We start from the raw sequence: 18728 nt of genomic DNA on the forward strand, positions 1-18728 counted from the left end.
ATACAGAGTATGACTACAGAGTGACCTTACGCAGTGAGTAATGTGTAATGAGTAATTAACTGGTCACTTTTTTCAACTGATTACCCAATTGACAGCCACCCATAAAAAAGAATTTAGCACAAGTGTTGCCACACTATAGCAGATCTATAAACAACCTTTGTTATTACAAATAACCATTTCTGTATAAGACATGATAGAAATCAAGCAGTCTTTTGAGATAATTGTCTTAACAACAGTAGATAAGTAGCTCTAAACTGCGGTTGTAATTTTAATGGTTGGTATGGACACACACACACACACACACACACACACACACACACACACACACACACACACAACTTGGACTTGGCAGAGAAATACAAAGGCATAAGAAAAATAATGATAATTCAGCTGAGAAAAATGTCGATTTCAGCATACACTTTATGATCCACATCATGTATAATTAAAATTCCCCATTGTGTGACATTAAATTGTAAGAGCACAGACAGCATTCTGCTGAGCCAGATAAATTCAAATGTTTGAATCTCTTTCTTTATTCCCAATTTTTAATAAAGAGGGATTTTTCTCCTCCCTGTTCTCTATAAAGACACTGTTGATCCTGTGTTTTCCTTATGGACCGACTGTCTCGCTGATGACACCTCAGTGATGACAGGATCATCCAGGATGGTAGCATCAAATGTTACTGGTGACTGTGTATTGTGAAAGCACCGTGCATCTGCGCATCATTAGTTACTGTCATTTTTAGACAGACTATAGTGGCGCAGCTCTAATGGATGGCAATGTTGGCCGATCAGTCCATCACTTTGGCCCAGGCTGAAATAACTCTACAGCTATTAGATGGATTGCATGAAATTTTGCACAGACATTCACAGTTTGGTGACAGACTTCTCAGTGACGCTGACGTCAGTGGGGTTGAGGGAAATGCCTCAACAATTATTTGATGTATTGTCATGGGACATTTGTGTCCCCCTCAGGACGAATTCTAAAAACTTCAACAGTTCATCAGCACCATCATCAGGTTTTTAGAAGTATTTTAATTATTTTTAAAATACTTAGTTTATGACAAAATTCCCATAAAACTAATTTTCCACTCCCATCAGGCTCAGCTGTACTTTGCACTTAGCTTAGTTAGCTTGCTAACATGCGTCACTAAAATGAACAAGGTGAATATATATGCTAAATGCTAGCAGAACACATTAGCATGCTGACATTAGCATTTCAGACCGCGTTGTGAGTATTTTCATGTAGGCACTACTTTCTTTCAGTATCACCACGCAGGAGGAAACGTGAAGCTACTCATGGACAAGAGGCTTGTGCTCGGTCTAAACACTGAGAGCGCCCTCCTCTGTATGAAAAAAAATAATGTAGTATATATAAAATATGTAGTTTTGATTGTGGGGTGAACTGTGCTTCTCATAGAAGAGTTCTCATAGAAGAAATTGATTCTCTGTTAGTGTTGGTCTATCTTTGTTGCAGTCTAGTTTTTAAGGCAGTATACATGCAAGCACATTTACTGTAGCAGCCTCAAAAAAGTTTAACTTCCAGTTAGTGTGGTTGTCACTTGTCAGGCATTTTTCCCAGTGAAGCGTTTTTATGTCAGACATGGCTGTGCAGAGGTGTGCTGGGGAGAAAGGCTGGTCCCACATGAGTCTTAACTAGCCAAGCAGCACCCCTCCTATAGCCAGCCTCATACAGGATCACTCATCCTATCACCGAGTCTCCACGCTAGGATATGTAGAGTTGGAAAAGGACTGGCGGAGCGAAGAGCAGCCTTCACACTTGCAGAGGCTCAGTAAATGAACAGCCACAATAGAGGACACCTGGGAAGGAGAGGCCACGCTCCTGCTGCCCACTCCTGGCTGTAATGATATGGGTGGACGCTGAAGTGAATGGCTGCCTGGGTGAATGGGTGGCTGGTCGTCTTTCTGCATCGTCACACACGTCCAGACAGACAAGAAATAAGGAACAAGGACAGAAAGTTTAATACGAGAAAAGCAAGAGTAGATGGTAAGCAGCGATGAACGAAGCGCTGGAGAAAAGGTAGATGTCACTGCGATACCTGTTTCCCCTTCAGAGATTCAGGTTTTATTAATCTCTCCACCAGGAGGTGGTTTTCTAAGAACAGAGAACATCTAATCATATTGCAGAGCTGACAGAGAAGCGTTCTTTGTCAAGGTTTAAAATTACACTCCCTTTGACCCTCATCCTGACCCGGAATCCTTCTGAGCTTTTCCATGAATGCCAAACAGAACCGTCTTAAGCATGAGGGATGAGAGCAGGCTCTCTAGTCTCATTGAATTACCCACATCATATTTCTCACCATGTTCAATTAATAAGGGCTATTGAATTTGTGACCATGCGTCAAGAATAATAATTACAATATTTCCTTCAAGGATCATTTGCGGATGATTTATGCTTTTGAGCCACCAAGAAATTCAAGAAAGAGGGACTGGGAAAAGAATCAATACATGACACAGTATGGTATTACTTCATGCCAGCCTCTATAGAGAAGAAATCATTCAGGCAGATAGAGGTCTGTGGACTCTGCCTAGCTGATAAGTAAGACTCATGGGGGAGGGAGGGAGGGAGGAAGGGCCACAGCACAAACTTTGGAAACTTCTTCAAAGGAAACATGCTACACAGGTGACTCTTTATCTTTCAGATGAGCTGAATTCAATGCACAATAATTGTTCTTGATTAAGGGTCACTTTAAATTAGTGTATGTGTGTGTGCCTGCAGGCTACTGAGGGACCTGCAGGGGATGTTTGTTCCCTCGCCTCTAATGGATGGCCACATTTAAGACGCTAAGAGCTAATAAAGAGTAATGGGCCCGTGGCTTCAATGAGGAGGAGGAAGAGCTATTTTGAGTTCACGAGAGAAAGCATCATCTCGGGGATTAAAGAGTATCGACCGATGAAGAGTAAACACTGCAATGCCGTGCTGCCAGCCTATTTGGTAAAGCTGCTTGGAAAACCCAAACTGGCGTCGCTGTTAGCAGCTGGGAGGGTCAGTGGGGATGTCATTAAGGGATGCTGAGAAGGGCGTCCAGGTGCTGCGAGGAGGCCCGATATGTCTGGAGCGGTGTTGTCACAGCAGGGGACTGCAGCGTGAGTGGCGAGCACCCTGGGCATCCTGCGAGCCGGGAACAACAGCTCCTTTGTGCCATCCAGTGCACATGGCTTGAGGGGAAAGGGGATGAGAGCTTTTGGCTTTGGCTGGGTGGATGAGACAAGCACATATCTGTGTGCCAATCAGTATTCCCGTGGCCCCTCCGGACTTCTCTAAAACATAAACTGAGCTCCTTAATGAATCTCTTCCCCTCACGCTGGCCTTTACTGCAAAACGATATCGTAAATCAGGCTAAATACGAAGGCATTCGCAGGGCAGAGTCAGCCGGCCTCTTTGTGAGCGCAGAGGGGTATTTAACAGCGGGTGAGCTCCGTTAGGACAGAGGACCCAAGCGGACGCAACCCCAACCAGGACCTATTGTCTACCTCCTGACGAGAGCTCAGTCAGGTTGGAAATCATCGCCACACAGCAACAAGGATTACGGGGAAGGATTACATTCATATCTGTTAATGTAATTTGTTTCTTCTTCAGCTCCATCACAGTTCTCTCCCTTTCAAGTGTCACCACAAAGAAATCTTATTAACACAGCACACGGCACCGAAGCAAATCTAATGAGAGAATATTCAACACAAGCAAAGCGGATTGATTATGGACGGTGACGCCCGTCTGTGATTTTGCAGCTTGAAAATGAAGTAGTGCGCCTCTCTGACGAGTGCGAGGAACAAGTGGCAGCCTCTGATAATGAAAGCAGGTCTGAATCAAGCCCTAACATGTTTTTCCTCTCTTAAAGTCAAGACGCATCAATAAAAACTTTTCCAAACTGAGCGACTCTAACTCCAGAGCTCAACCACGCTCAGCTCACAAAAGTCTCACAATGAACTGTTGTTACCTCCAATTTGTTAAAGCCAAAATTGCAAGGCTGTAGAGGGTGTGCTGAGGGACCAGGCATGATAGCCGTAAAATCTGTAAAAGTTAATTAAATCAGGTTGTGTAGTCAGTACAGAAACAAGAGTCCCCACCCCCCAAATCCCTTTATTTATAGCAAAGTGTGAAAAACAGAGATTGTAAATGAAAGAGTTCTGTAGCACAGTGTCTCTGCATGCTTAAGTGCCTCCTTATCCAACCCTGCTCCCTCCCCAAATCTGCTGGTAAACCTCTTCCCCAAGGTCACCCACATATAGGATGATAAATTCTGCCTGGAGCTCTCCTGACAAGGCTGAATCCCTATGAAAGCAGCCACGCTGCGAGTTTCCACTACGCAGTGTTTAGGAATCAAGTGTTGGCTTCGTTTCTAAGCCTTTTCTTCCATGTTCGACTGCAGCAGACCTTAGGTTCATTGCTAATGAATGGACGATAATTTTGCTGATAACTGACCTTGATTGGATAATATCTTGCGGCAATATCAGACTATAAATACTTACTGAGGATGTCTTCGTTTCGAACTGAATGGTGCATTCAGACAAATTGCAGAGCAAAATTTGGAGGCGGTACAGATGCATTCAACGTCAATAAAAAAGATGTGAATGGTGGGAAACAGGTGTGGATTCGCTCCAGACGCTGGCGAAGATTTGTGTGCCGAAAATGAATGTTTTAACTTTCAAATGTTCGTTTGCAGAAAGAAGGCAGCAGACAGTAAAAGGGGACGGCGGGAAATTAGTGAAGTTCTGAAATGAGGCTGCCTCAGCTGTCAGTCAGGTGCATTTGGTGCATCATGCTAAAGAAAAACAGCTGTTGGGTGTTTGTGGCTAAAAAACAAGAACTGCAAAAACAGTGTGGACTTAAATCCATGCACACATGGGTCCAACATGAACCAGCTGTAGTCTCGGTAACGTTCAAGTGCTTGTCCATCATGTGAGATTTGACAGCTAGCAGGCAGGTGATAGAAGCTGTGTCCCACTCTTAGAGTACACTCTACTTCTGAATATCTGAGCTACCCGAAGTCACACGTCAGTTTGCACACTAAATTTGTCTGATTTGTTACTGTGATTTTGTGGATGGCGTCGTCCCGCTCCTGCTTCCTCTTTCTTAAGTGGAAAATTGGTACCTGATATTTCAGTTGCGCGCCATTCGACGGGCGGCTCGTGGGCCGGACGCGGCCCTTTAACAACCTTTAAGCTAACCAGTCCATTCATTAGTTAGATCTGTTATTAAAGGGGCAGTTCAATGCAAATACTGAAAAAACATATTTTAATATCCAATACTTACAAAAAACCTGTAAAAATACTGCAGTGTTTACATCATTTTCTTCATCAGAGAGGGCTTCAGGCCCAGTGGTTATTCTGAGACTTTGTGTTTGTCTTGTATTGAATGCAGCCAGCTGAAGAACCATTGCTGTCAAAGGAATGTGAGAGGTGGAAAAAATAACGTCCTTACGCCTACAGTAATGATTAATAATGATAATAATAATGTTTTTGTCTCAGGATACAGTTTGAGAGTATCTTGTCATGCCAAAAGACTAAAAAAAACTTAATTATTATGTTTTTGGACACTTAGAATAAGCACTTTATCCATTGCAGCCTGTTAGTAAGATGATGATGATGATGATGATGATGATGATGATGCTCTGTGGTGTGTCTGTACATGAAGACAAACCACAGGGTCAGTAAGACAGACGTGAAATGTTTTAATCCGTTGGCTTTATGAAGTGGCCATTCACCCCACGTGGCCTCGTTCCCTTGTGAAAAGAGCTTTCACTGTGGCTCCAGATGGACTGGCTTTAAATCTTCAATTTAACCTAAAACCTGTCAGAGTGGGAACAAACTCCATGAACAAGTAGATCTATTTTGGGCCAGGAAAAAAAAACAGACTATTAAAGCAAAAGGAGAGAAATGTTTCTATTTCAGACCAGATTAGAGGGAAAGCCAGCACGCTTTCGCACTGACAAAATCTTTTAATTTTGAAGAAATATTTCCAACTAGCAATGCAGCAAGGCACATGTTGTTTTTCACAGCCTTTCTGTCCGGCTGCTAAGCTGAATTCTCTTTCAGTGATTGACAGCAACTCACTCCACACTGCAGAAAACCAGTAGGAATCCATGAAGACTTAACGATTCCTCTCGAGCCAGCTATTCAGACACGGGGCTTTATAAAGTGGTGGAATAACAGGTAAAAAACAGGAACTAATTACAATTTTTGTTCTACAAACACTTCCTGGACGCTGAGCTGCTCTGCAGGCAGAAACAAAACACAATCACTGTTGGAGTTAATCCTCAACAGGCCAAGCTAAAGCACACCACTTTTTCCTTCCTCACTACTGAAACACAGGGAGGGGAGGAGGCCGTCAGTGTTATGAAGCCTTGTGCTCCCGCCGAGAAAAAGGAAAGGAAAAGCAAGGTGGTCTTAGCATATTTACAGTTCCACTGAAACAAAAAATACCCTTTTAACCCTTTTAGGTGTACACATACAGAATATCCATTTCTGTGCATTCGTGTATCAAAATATGATCATGTTTGCTTCCTGTCAAACAAAATATGACTTGTGCCTGCGTAAGCTTCAGTCAATATTGTCATGACATCCAGCCATCGATCACAGAACTCACATGTCAGATTAGTACAAAAACAGCTTTAGAAGTTCATTCACTGCCTGAACTCAATTCAATTCAATTTTATTTATATAGCACCCTATACAATCAAAATTGTCTCTAGATGCTTTACAGAGACCCAGAGCCTGAACCCCCGAGCAAGCAGACAGTGGCAAGAAAAGACTCCCTTTTAACAGGAAGAAACCCTGAGCAGGACCCGACTCACAAGGGAGAACCATCCTGCTGATAGTCGGCCGGGTGAAGGAGGAGAAGAAGAGGTAGACAGGACAGAGAGGATGACAGAGAGAGAGAGAGAGAGAGAGAGAGAGAGAGAAACATACATGCAGTAGACATCATACATTACAAAGGACAAACATGACAGACTATGTGTTGTATGTATTTGTCTTTAGTTGATATGCTGTTCAAGTTAGTTATAATAGTTAGTTATAATAGATCTGTGACTTTGTGGTTTCCTAACAAACAGATGGCTTCATTGTTGCTCAAGTAACAAATAAATTCCAACTGGAATATAAAAACATGTGAAACAACACTACAAAACCCACAGCCAGTGTGGTCCATAAAACTACTGCACAGCCTGCAGTAAATACGCTAGAAAACTTCCAAAATAAGTAATATGAGGTGCAGCCGTGTTAGTGGTGACAGTATCACGATCTCTGGTCTTCTGGGACGTGTCCACATGTCATCCACGAGTAAATGACATTACAGTAAAGACCAACCTGACACTGATCCAGTGGAGCCGTTCAGCCTTTAGGTGTAAAATATCACTAATTGTTTAAGTCTGAAGCCACTTCTTCTCTTCATAAATCACTTGCTGCGCTGAAAAATGTTAACAGTGTTGCCAAAACTGGCTCCCAGACAGAGACATCTTATTATGAGCATTACTAAGAGAGAAGCAGAAGATCCAACGATCTGAGCTCCAGCTCCAAGGACATCCCCTCATTACATGTTACAGACTTGTGGGCTGTTAGCAAGACTGTAATTTGGTTTCCACTCTCCACACCAAAGAATTCAGCACAGTTCAGTTCATTGTGGGTTCACACAGCCTCATCCATAATCAAACCAAGCATGAAATCACACGGACCAACAGGTCACTCGCTCTTTGAGTGTTTCTGGTGATTCGTCTTCCTCTGTCAGCAGAGTTACAAACTGTAACTGTGTGTGAGGGAAACAAAACAAACCTCATTCACACGACTGACAGCTCATCCTGCCGTACTGTGTGAGAAGTATGAGTGGGCAAGTCTGGCCAAAAAATAATAATAACACGACTTACCTATGACAATCACAATCCATGATCTAAACTCTCTGTTTGCACCATTAAAACACAATATTGTATTAAAGATCATTCTTTTTTTGCACAAGCTCCTCATCGATAACTTACAGTGCATTATTTACATCGCTCAAGGAAGAGCCATCTGAAATACACTATATAGACAAAAGTATCCAGACAGGGCTGTTTCTCAGGGTTTGGGCTCGGCCCCTGACTTCCAGTGAAGGGAAATCTTAATGCTTCAGCGTGAGCCAGGCCTCTTGGTCCAACATCAGTGTGTGACCTCACAAATGCTCTACTGCATGAATGGGCACAAATTCCCACAGAAACACTCCAACATGTTGTGGAAAGCCTTCACAGAAGAGTGGAAGCTGTTAGAGCTGCAAAGCTGTCTGTGTGTTTACAATGAGACGCCATTAAAGTCCCTGTTGGTGTAAAAGTCAGATGTCCCAATACTTTTGTCTATATAGTGTAATTCATCCAGTCAGCAGAGCCGGTTAGTCTGGGTATGTGCACACAGAGTGGCCCAGCATGTTGCATGAGTGTTGCACGACATGGATCAGGTGAATTTGTCTGGATTAGCTTTCAAAGATATGACACACATTCATATCAGATATCAGTAAATTCTGTCATTGGCTCATGGTGCTCAAATCACACCACGGTTTGACTGAAAATAGATCAAGCCCCTCGTTTGTCGGTGGTTTCAGTCCCCGGAGTTCAAATTAGCAGTTTTGAGATAAACCAGATTAAACAGACTCCAGGTTAGGATGGTGTTGTTTTTGATTTGTGAGGCTTTTATTCAGTCATTTGAAGTGGTCTTTCAAAGGAGACACGTGGGGCGGATCTCTGAGCAGAGTGTGTGAAAACATGGCAGGTTAACGTTAATATGATTAAACCCTTCTTCAACATGGAGCTCCCGCTGCTCCCCCGTCGTTACAGCGCAGCTTTATTTCTTATAACACAAAAATAAATCACAAGTTCACTTCCCAGCTCTCTCTCTCTGCAATTGTGTGCGACTTCAGATCCCTTATCAAATAATTGATAGAATTCTTCTATGCAGTATCCTGTGCTTTCAGGCTCTATGTGCTCTGTATGCTCTTGTGTCAGAGCATCGCTACTTTTTTGTTTCTTAGCGTTAGCAACAGAGAGCTTCTCATCTGTCTTCATTCGCTGCCGTCTGGCAGATCAGCCCACGTCTCGCTGCTGGTCAGCTCACCATGCGTCTCCACACGGATTTCTCATTCGGACAAGAGCGGCCACGTCCACATGCAGGTCACATCCTGATTATGTATTTGGATGAACCCGTCCCGTCTCTGAAAACGCCAGATAAGTCGTAAGTCCTTTGCTCTTATCACGCTGCACTGTTTCTCGCAGCTTTTCCCTGTTTTCTCAGCATGGATATTGTTAAAGCGCTCATGCTCACGTCGGGGATGCAGGTTAGCCCTGTTCGTATGATAGCATTTACACGCTCTGTCTAGGCAATGTGTTAGTTCTAGACGGGCTATAAAAAATCCACCCTGAGAAATGGCACACATGGACTGACTGGCAGTAACCGGCTTCCTCACTCTTCTGGGCTAAATCATCCATCCTACACTTGGCATGTGCAATTAAGGATGAAGCACGGATTACTTTAGCGGTTGCCATAGTCCCATAACATCTAATTACAGGCCTTCACACAGCAGAAACTCTGAGAGGTTCTCTGAGAATGCAGCAAAACAGCATGAAACAGGGCAGCAGTGGTAATCAAATGCAGCCCGGCAGGCCAAAGAACCACATCTTGCCAGATGCTTGTTTTGCACTTATTTCAGGCCTCGGAGCGAATCGTAGCGAGGCCTCAGTCTTACCTCGGTGTATCACGCTGTCACCTCGATTTCAGAGTCAAAAAGCATCAAATCTTAACGGTGTTTTCAACATGTGGCACCTAAAGGATATAAACTGCCGTCCGACTTCTGTGCTGACTGACAGAATGCATTCAGATCCATACTTCTTCACTGTCTGCATACTGCTGTAGGAAAGAAGTGCTGCTGGGCTTTTAATGAAAACAAAAACAACAAGAACCGTTCCAGCCTCCTTCCTGCCGCCTGCCAACGAATTTCAGCTCAGTTCGAAGCTTTTACTCATCACCTTCAACACAGTCAATTATCTGCCCGCAGCCTACGTGTCTGCCCTTTCAGCGCATTACACGCCCGCGTGCCTGTCCGTAAATAAACCAAGCTACTGCTGGTTTATAACTTCATTCAATTCTCTTTTTATAAAATTCTTACAATTTTTGTCCTGTATTGTGTGTTTCCTGTGACATAAGAGCAGTGCCAAAGAACACGTCTGAGTCCAGCAGCTGAGTGAGGCTTTGCTTTGAGCTGAACGCTACGCGCTAACATGCACACAACCACAGCACTGACCGTGTTCACCGTGCAGCGTGTGAACATCTCCTAATTATCACTAAACATAAAGTACCGCTGAGGCTGATGGGAATGTGATTAGATTTGAGGTAATTAATTACAATTTTGACTTGATGACGGAGGCTGCATGAAGACTGAGTGCGATTCGTCGTGAAGGGAAGCCTCCGTGCACTTCATGTCCAGTTCATATCCAACACATTCCACTGAGAGGGATCGTATGAGTCGTTTGGGATCATCCTGTGGGGACCAGGATTAGATACTTCAGTCTGGGACAAAGGTGGTGGACCGACTGGGACACAGGCCAAACAATGTTGTTATCTTGTCACGGTCTTAGCATGGCTAATAAAAATTATTAAGATATAACTAATCCAAATTCCAATTGCAAGCAGGTGGGAAAGGCTGCGCTCAGCGTCACATTAACATCCGCATCCAATTTTATTCCCAATTTGGAGGAAACTGCAGTATTTTTAGGCCAACCCTTCATTATCACTGGGGTCATTCTGTCTCAGCTTGCTGGTGTCTCTTTCCAATGCGCGTGAAATTGAGGGCCTCTGGGTTAAGAGGGGACTCTGCAGGAGCAGATAGCGGTTCAGAGCGAGCTGTGGCAGGATGTGCTCGCTGCCAGCGCTGCCCCTCCTGGCCCGGGCGACGTAGCTGAGCACCACGAGGGCCAGCGACTCACTACTGCCACACTGCCTGTGTTGTGACTGGACAAATCCAACCCGCCCTTGTCATCAGCTCAGCGGGGCCGACTCGAGGGGAGCAAAGCAACACGAACACTCCGGGCTGCCGAAAAACCCGAACAGCGACGGCCAGATGAAAACGTGTCACTGCTACACATGCAGCTGAAGATCAGGATAAATCCATCGTCTGCACGGCGTGTTTTACACCCACAAAGGCAATGCACACGGAGGACGTTTGCCTGTGAATGCAGTCGCACTGACTCAGTCAGGTCACTCGAGGGAGTTCATTAAGTTAGAGCCTCTCCTGCCAGGCTAACTTGTACCATGATTGTACTCTGAGGTGGTCATTACTCTCACACTGATTAGGAACCAGTGATTGTGTCAAGACTGATTGGGGACGCACGCATACGGTGGCACTCCAATTACGCCGGGAACCCTCCAGCCAACGGGCCGAGTGCTCTTCAGGCCATTTATATTTAACTGAGTTGGAGCAAATGAACAAATGATTATTATTCTGTAAAATCAAGGCAGAAAGAGAAACATGTCGCATCCCATAATCAGTTGATTTTAACTGTCTTTCGTCTCAGGTGGTCTGATCAGAATGGATACTGTTTTCTAACAGAAATATGAATCACTGAACCCTGTGGTATGCTTTATATGGCACATTGCAGCCTGTAACTGGATATGTCAATATTCATTTCCTTTTTACATAAACGCTGAGCAAACATCCTGGATTACTTAAAGGGACAGCCGACCCCAAAATCAAAAATACATGTTTTAAATTTGGTTATTTTTATCCTGCACTAATCCACATAAAAATGGATCATTTCTCACTCTTTGTGACGAACGCAACTGATGCAACCATTTAGTGTCTTTTAGCTCAGTGTTTTGGATCTTCACATCCAGATGTTTTCCCTCCCACAACTTTACAGGAACGACTCTAATGTTGCTCCACGCCTGCTGGATGTGATTTGCCGTATTAACTTAATTGGGTGCTAATATTTATGTTTACAGCTTGCTGCGCTGCCTCCAGTCGATTAATGCAGATTTAAAGAATTACGAGCCAGAGACGTACTGAGTGGCACATTTTTACAGCAGCAAAATAAACTTGCCACTGCAAGCTCACGAGACTTTATAATTTCAGTAGCCATTTATAACTTTTTAGGCCTACGCTGACACCATGAAATCTTTAATATTAGCCAGAGTGACTGCCCAGACAAGCTATCGCTCAGGTTTTAATGAAGATTACTGCAGCAGGACATGAAAATCACACACAAGTCATAAGTTCTCTCATCGTTAATTTAACTCTAAAGAACATCTTCACATTTATTTGTTTCTAATGAAACAGCTACATTAGTTGATGTTATCTGCTTATATGACAGCTCTCGTTCTCGTATTTTTATAATTATAGCGCTGTGTTCCCGTAAAGCAATATTATAACAGAAATATTGAAGATATTACTGGAGTAACTGTAAGCCAAGAGTGCTGACAGTGAAAACCAGAAGTAGTTCAGTAATTCAGAATAAAAAGGTCGTTATTTTGCACAGAAACAGTCACACTGAAACGGACGTAAAGGCCAGAGCCGCGTCACTGGCAGTAAATACGTTGATTTAAAACAGTGATTTCCTTCTGTATCCAAAGCACTTCTGCATTAGGCCGATGCTCTCTGATTCACATTAGAAAATGTGCTGCGTCAGAGGCACCTTTCAGTCTGCCATAATTCATTCTCCATGGACTCGTGCATTGGTTTGCTGTCACAGATGAGAGGATTCAACAAACTCTGCGGTGTCGTCCCAGCCGCAGCAGACGGCGGCGATCGCTCACAAACAGACCGGACTGCTTCAGGGATCAAACTCATATATTATAAAATTAAAATTCAGCAGTAGTTTAAAGGCTGCTGTTCCGATTTCTACTGCGTGAGCGCACCACTCTGAATCACAAAGAGGCACACGACTCCCATCTGAACATAATCTCAACAATCAATCAGCCACACCACAAAGAAGTCAATGGGCCTTGACAATATGTACCTGCCAGATCATTGCCTCTAAAGCATTAAGCTCTGATGCCTCTGATAGACAGCGACAGCTCAGCACACAACCACGAGCTCCACTCCCTCTCAGACGTAGCGACGGCCTTTTGTCCGGCCACCTGCCTGTGGTTACTCAAATCAAGAATGCACAACCAGCAGGAGTTATGGAGGCAAAGAGGAACAGCAAATAAAAAGCTATGCCATAACCAGGAGCAAAAAGAGAAAATAAACCTGTAACACAAAGTAATTCTCTGCAGACTGTGTGGTTTTTACTATGAAGTTTGGCACAAATGCTGATGTTATTTTTTTCTTCTCCAATTTACATCTGAGGCTGCACAGAAGAGCCAGTTCAGGAAATAAAGTTCTCGGGCACATTCACATTGTTTAAGCCTTTAATGCAGGATATATTACATAAATATCTAATATTGTGGGATGCTGTCTTAGCAGGATTTTGCTTCCAGAGAAAGCTCCCAGGCTAATTTCATTAATGTATTGAAGAAATAAAAGCACAATCCACTTCTCAGTCTGGTGAGGGTTTTTTTATCCCATGATTCAATAGCTTCTACACTGCAGCACGAGCACTGTGAATCTGTTTCGCTTCATCTTTCACTCAGAATGAAGACGTTCAGCAGCGACAAATTACAGTAAACAAAGAAATAAACCCTCTGTGTTGCCACCCACTGGCTTGTGGAGTAAAGTTTTGCATTTCAGCCGCCCTGCCCAGCCAATGAGAGCGATGAAGCCCCGCCCCGCTGTGATGCGACGGAGTTTACATCAAACAGCCCCTGCTGCACTCAGACACTGGGCACTCGTTTATTCAAAGTCTGTCTCGTTCAGAGGACCCAGAGGATGAACCCTGTCATTTTGGTGGCCCTCAGAGGAATCCAAATGGCTTTTATGAGCTTCTGAATGTTCATGTAACGACACCAGCAAGTCAGAGTTTTTCCTTATCCTGTCAAATACTTCAACATCCAGCTGCTAGACTGGCACAAAATATTCCACAGAGATCCGTGGTCCCCAGAGGATGAGCCCTAATAACTTTTGTGACGGTGACTTTTAGTCCAACATTGACGTTGTGATTTTGAGCGAAACCTCTCAGCGACTAATGGATGGACTGACATTCAACTGCACCGTTCAGCGCCACCATTAGGTCAAAAACTAATGTTAATGAAAGCTATTAGCATGTGAGCATTATCACTGTTAGCATGCTAGCATGCCAGCGCTTAGCTCAAAGCACCGCTGGGCCTCAGTCTCACAGAACAGCTGAGACGTCTGCGGACTCTTCCACCATCTATAACCAGCTATGAGTTTTAAATCTGACACCTGACAAATACAAGTGCAGCTTCACGATCAGCAACTCATTCGTTTCTTCACACCGAGTTACGAGTTTGAGTTTGTTGCTGGCGTTTTCTCCGTTGCACCACACCTCATGGATGCAGCCTGACTGGAGCACGCCGTCCCCGACAGATTTATGGGGAGGAAGTCCTCTGTTCAGACACAATAACCCCCGACGAGAGAACGCACAGACACTGCATCAGCATGTTTGTCGAGTTTTACGAAGATCCCCCCCACCCCCCGACACACACACACACACACACACACAACCCCTCCCTTTAAGGCTTTTACACAGATTTTATTCACCTTCCCTAATCATGAAATTTGATTAAATTGAATGTGAGATCATGGCAGTTATAAAGAGCCAATTAACATGGGGCAGATGTGCTTTGTGGAAATATTATAGAACATTAATCCTGCGATATATGAATTTATGGGAGCAAAAAGCAGCTTTTGACTCACTGATTGGAAAGCTGCAACGTATGCCTCCCACACACACACACACACACACTCTGAGCAGTACGAAGGAGTCCACCCACTCAGTGTGTTTCATAAAACGATCATTAACCAAACAAAAGTGCACAGTTTGACAAACAAACCTATGGCGTAAAGCATTTGTGATGGCTGGTAATTACAGAGAGGTTCAGGCCCTGCAGTGGTTTTCTTTTCCGCTCTCCTTCTGCGGAGACGAACGGCAGAAGACACCTAAGACGCGCCAAACCAGATTTGAGAGAAGGGAATAATCTGCCTCTTGTTATCAGTGTCCTCCGTCACAAATCCCACAAGTGCAGCACAGTGCGTGTGCTCAGAGCGCAGCTGTAAGATGGCCTTGATAAAAATACCACCAAGCCAGGGATTTCTTCTGTTCTTTTCATGTTCTCTGATCCGCAAATAAACACCATAACCAAGTCAACACCAGCAAACCTGCAAAATGACTTTACGGGTTTTTATCCAACGCAGAGACTCCTGATGCAAGCACAGCTGATAAGCTGTTGAAGACCTGAAACAGAGCTCAGGATTAGAAAACGCTCAGAGAGGTTTTCTGGACTTGGATTTAAAATCTTTCAGCGCAACAACAAGAATTAAAGTTAAATTAAAATGTCTGCTGCAATGTTGATGAAATCAGGCCTCTGGTTAACTGATGAGCGTCTTCAATTCTCACAACAACAACAACAACAAAAAGTCCAGCTAACAGTTTAATTTCTCTTTGAGATGTTAAAACCGAAGCGACAAGCGGAGGCTCCCACAGCCCTTTCAGAAGCAGCTGTGGACTGTCTTTCAGTGATGTGAGTTTTCCAAACAGGCCGTTTTCTGCACAGTGTGTCTCTCCTCTCTCTCCATCCCCCTCTCATTTCTTGCTCCTTGCTCGCTCAAGGACGTGATTCACAAGGCTTAAAGGACTGCCAGGGGCAGCAGAGGGGGATCTGGATGTGTGCCACGGCCCACTGGGGTGCGGGACCACAGCACTGGATCCTTCTGAAGACAATTACAGATAAAAACTCTCCGCGGAGGAAGAGCCCAAGAAGCTCTGCGAGCTTAATAAAACGCCAGCATTTTGTCCTACAGGACAAGCCGACACGGGGATGGAGACGCATGAGGACAGACACGCCGCGGAGACAGGAGACAGCGTGGGTTATGTGCTTAGTACTTAAAGATGTAGACTGAAGGCTATCCTTGCCTGATCCCCTTTTGGATCTTGCTAAGCTCAAGGATAAGATGAAGGAAGGGAAGATTGGATATTTCTCCCAGGGATCCCGGCGAGGTGTCTCACTGGAACACACCTCGCGGCTTCAATTAATGGAGAGGACAGAGTTTTTTTTAAATAAAAGGAATAAGGTCAGCTCTCTGAAAACAGAAGAAGGGACTTTAGTCTCAGGTTTCAGGCAGCATTCTGGGCCTAGAAACGCTCCGTCCTGAAAATATTCCTGCTTTTCCGAACAAAGCGTGGAGTCACAGTCACACCAGCATAGCAGAAGATTTCCCTCCCTAATTATGACTTCATTTTGCTGCGCAGGCATTTTTCTAGCTTGGATCTGATCCTCTCATTTCCTGCAGCGTGTTATCAATTTCCATCACTATTCACGGTGTGAAGCTGCGTCCTGCAGCTTTATGACACACAATGCTCAATTAGTATCACACTGACTACGGTGACTGAGAAGGGCCTGGCATATGGCAAACATCGTTACAGTGCACTTCAAGCCAGTGAGTCAGCACTCATAACGGAGGGGCTGTCGAGTGAGTCGTCCTCGGATGTCTGAGGAACAATCACCACCATCAAGGTGCAGTCGTGAGATGCAGTTTGAGAGTGTTTAGCACTGACTTTGGAGAAACGCATGACCTTTAATCCTGCGGGGAATCGGTGCACGTGTTTCTTCTGTTTCATTATGACTGACTCGTGATTGGTCGTACACATTAACACAATCAGGTGATGATGCTGCAGAGTCTCAGTGGGAGGAAAAAAAAGGCAAACAAGTCACAATCACTGAATGAGAAAGACGTTTCTCAACGTGGATGGATCTCAAAGTTCCATCTGTTTGGTAAGAAACAAAGCCGCTAAATCCAGAGACAATATTCACAAAGCGGACAGGATGTGTTTTCCAAACAGAACGTGAGGTTAAGCTTTTCCCCCCACATTAGAGCACCTCAGACCTGAGCACCAGGGCTGCTGAGTGACTGACGCAGAGAAAATCAACATTATTATTGTTTAAGCAAGAACAGACAGAAAGTCCTGCCCAGAAGACGACCACAGAACAGAGGACTGCTGGCCACATGCAGAGGTGTCACCGTCCTGAGCTCCCACCGCAGCTCCCTCTAACTTTTCACATAATTACGGGCTCTGAGATGCATTTTGATGCAATAACGTGACAAGCCGAGAGATAATAAAGCCCCCAGAGCTTCTGCTGCCTGATTCTCTGACACACTGAAATATTCATGAAATAGATGTTAGTTAAGGCCAGAGCTGCTCTGCGTCGTACAGGTGCGCCAGCTGAACACACATGAACTCACGCTTAACTTAATGAGAACCCAGTCAAGCTGACACCGTATGTCACACACACATTCAGGTGCGTTTCTCAGGTAGGAGTGTGCGCGGATCAGCCGTGACCTCCTCCCGTGTGTTGGCTACAGCTTCTGTATGTTCGGCTGCGTTTTTCTCTGGAGGGAAAACGCGTCTCCTCACCTGAAACGGCAGACCAGAAGACACACAAGGCAAACGGGCTGAAATTGTGCTTACCTCCAAAAAGTAACACCACCGAGTGAAGCGCAAGGATATGCAACATGTTTCTCAGAGCCTTCAGCGGGGGAAAAACCTCAAAATCTTATGGAAGCCGGAATGACTTAATTCAAAGAAAGAAATCCTCCTGACGGCATCGTTAGTAAAATATGAGAAAGCGTCTTCTCTGGTAGAAATGTCACGCCTCATCCAGTCATTTATGATGCTTCAAAAAATCCCAGCGCGCGTGGAAAACAGTTTAGAGAGCCTTTGGTGTCTCGTCTACTTGTTTTGCTGTGGAGAATTCAGCAGCCGGGGAGAGGGAACTTGCGCGCAGCTCTGCATCATTATTTGAAGCCTGGAAAAACGCTTAAAGCCAGCACCGAGTCCACTGTGAAAAACCATCACAATGCTTCTCTCAGCGAGCTCCAAAACAATCTGCTCCAAAAAACAAACGCTTTCACCCCCTTGTGCCTTGTTGGTCAGTTTGTCTGCTCTGCGTCCTCCGCAGCAGCAGGCTCCTGAAGTTGGCCGCCGAGCAGTGGGCACAGTGCGACAGCTGGGGACGGCAGGCAGCGCTTCCAGCCCGGCATCATGTGTGCCAAACAAATGAACGTAAAGAAGTTGAAATGATAACACGTCCACACACGGGCAACCTGAACGTGCCGTGAAGTCCTGAGTGTAACTCCGGAAGCAGCCACCGCACAGCGCGCACGGACAAATGTTCAGCCTCTAATTAGCAGACTTTGGCACCAAGTGGCTGAAATATTCTGCGGAATCAAGCCTTCATCTTTCCTTGTTGGTGAACACAAGGTTGTGGGCTACAGTTTCGGCGCAGCTTGCGCTTTGTCGGCGGTCCAGTGCGCGTCGAGAGGAGCCGAGGAGAAGAAAGCCTACAGCAGTGACAGTAACTGGCGCTGGCGCACGTCGGCAGGCGTGCGGCGCTCCAGCAGCAGCTTCACAGGTAGTGTGGCAATCAACATTTTACAGCACACAGTTCAGCCCCGCGGAACTCACAGTCAGCCACGTCCCCCTGAAGCACCGCTCAGGTCCGCACTGACGCGTCCCCGTGTGCCAAACGCAAACATCTAAACGACCCAATGCCAGCGCTGCCCCCGGAGGACTGAAAGAATGACTTTAGAAGTTATTGTCAGACGTGTCCAATTGATTGCATGAGTGGGCCACTTGGCAGGCA

General features: G+C 44.9%; 1 protein-coding gene across 2 annotated transcripts in view; it reads right to left on the bottom strand.

Moving 5' to 3' along the window:
• Nucleotides 1–18728, bottom strand: part of si:dkeyp-14d3.1 (transmembrane protein 132C) — a 107757-nt gene extending 89029 nt beyond the window's left edge. For both annotated transcript variants that reach the window (XR_006843192.1, XM_046386766.1), the window contains exon 1: nt 17555–18728. Coding sequence is in view for 1 of the 2 variants with exons in the window: in XM_046386766.1 (XP_046242722.1) it covers nt 17555–17600 (46 nt within the window). In the remaining variant the exon portion in view is untranslated. The remainder of the gene's footprint in view (nt 1–17554) is intronic.

This window comes from Scatophagus argus, chromosome 4, assembly GCF_020382885.2.
Source record: "Scatophagus argus isolate fScaArg1 chromosome 4, fScaArg1.pri, whole genome shotgun sequence".
NCBI classification, from domain to species: domain Eukaryota; kingdom Metazoa; phylum Chordata; class Actinopteri; family Scatophagidae; genus Scatophagus; species Scatophagus argus.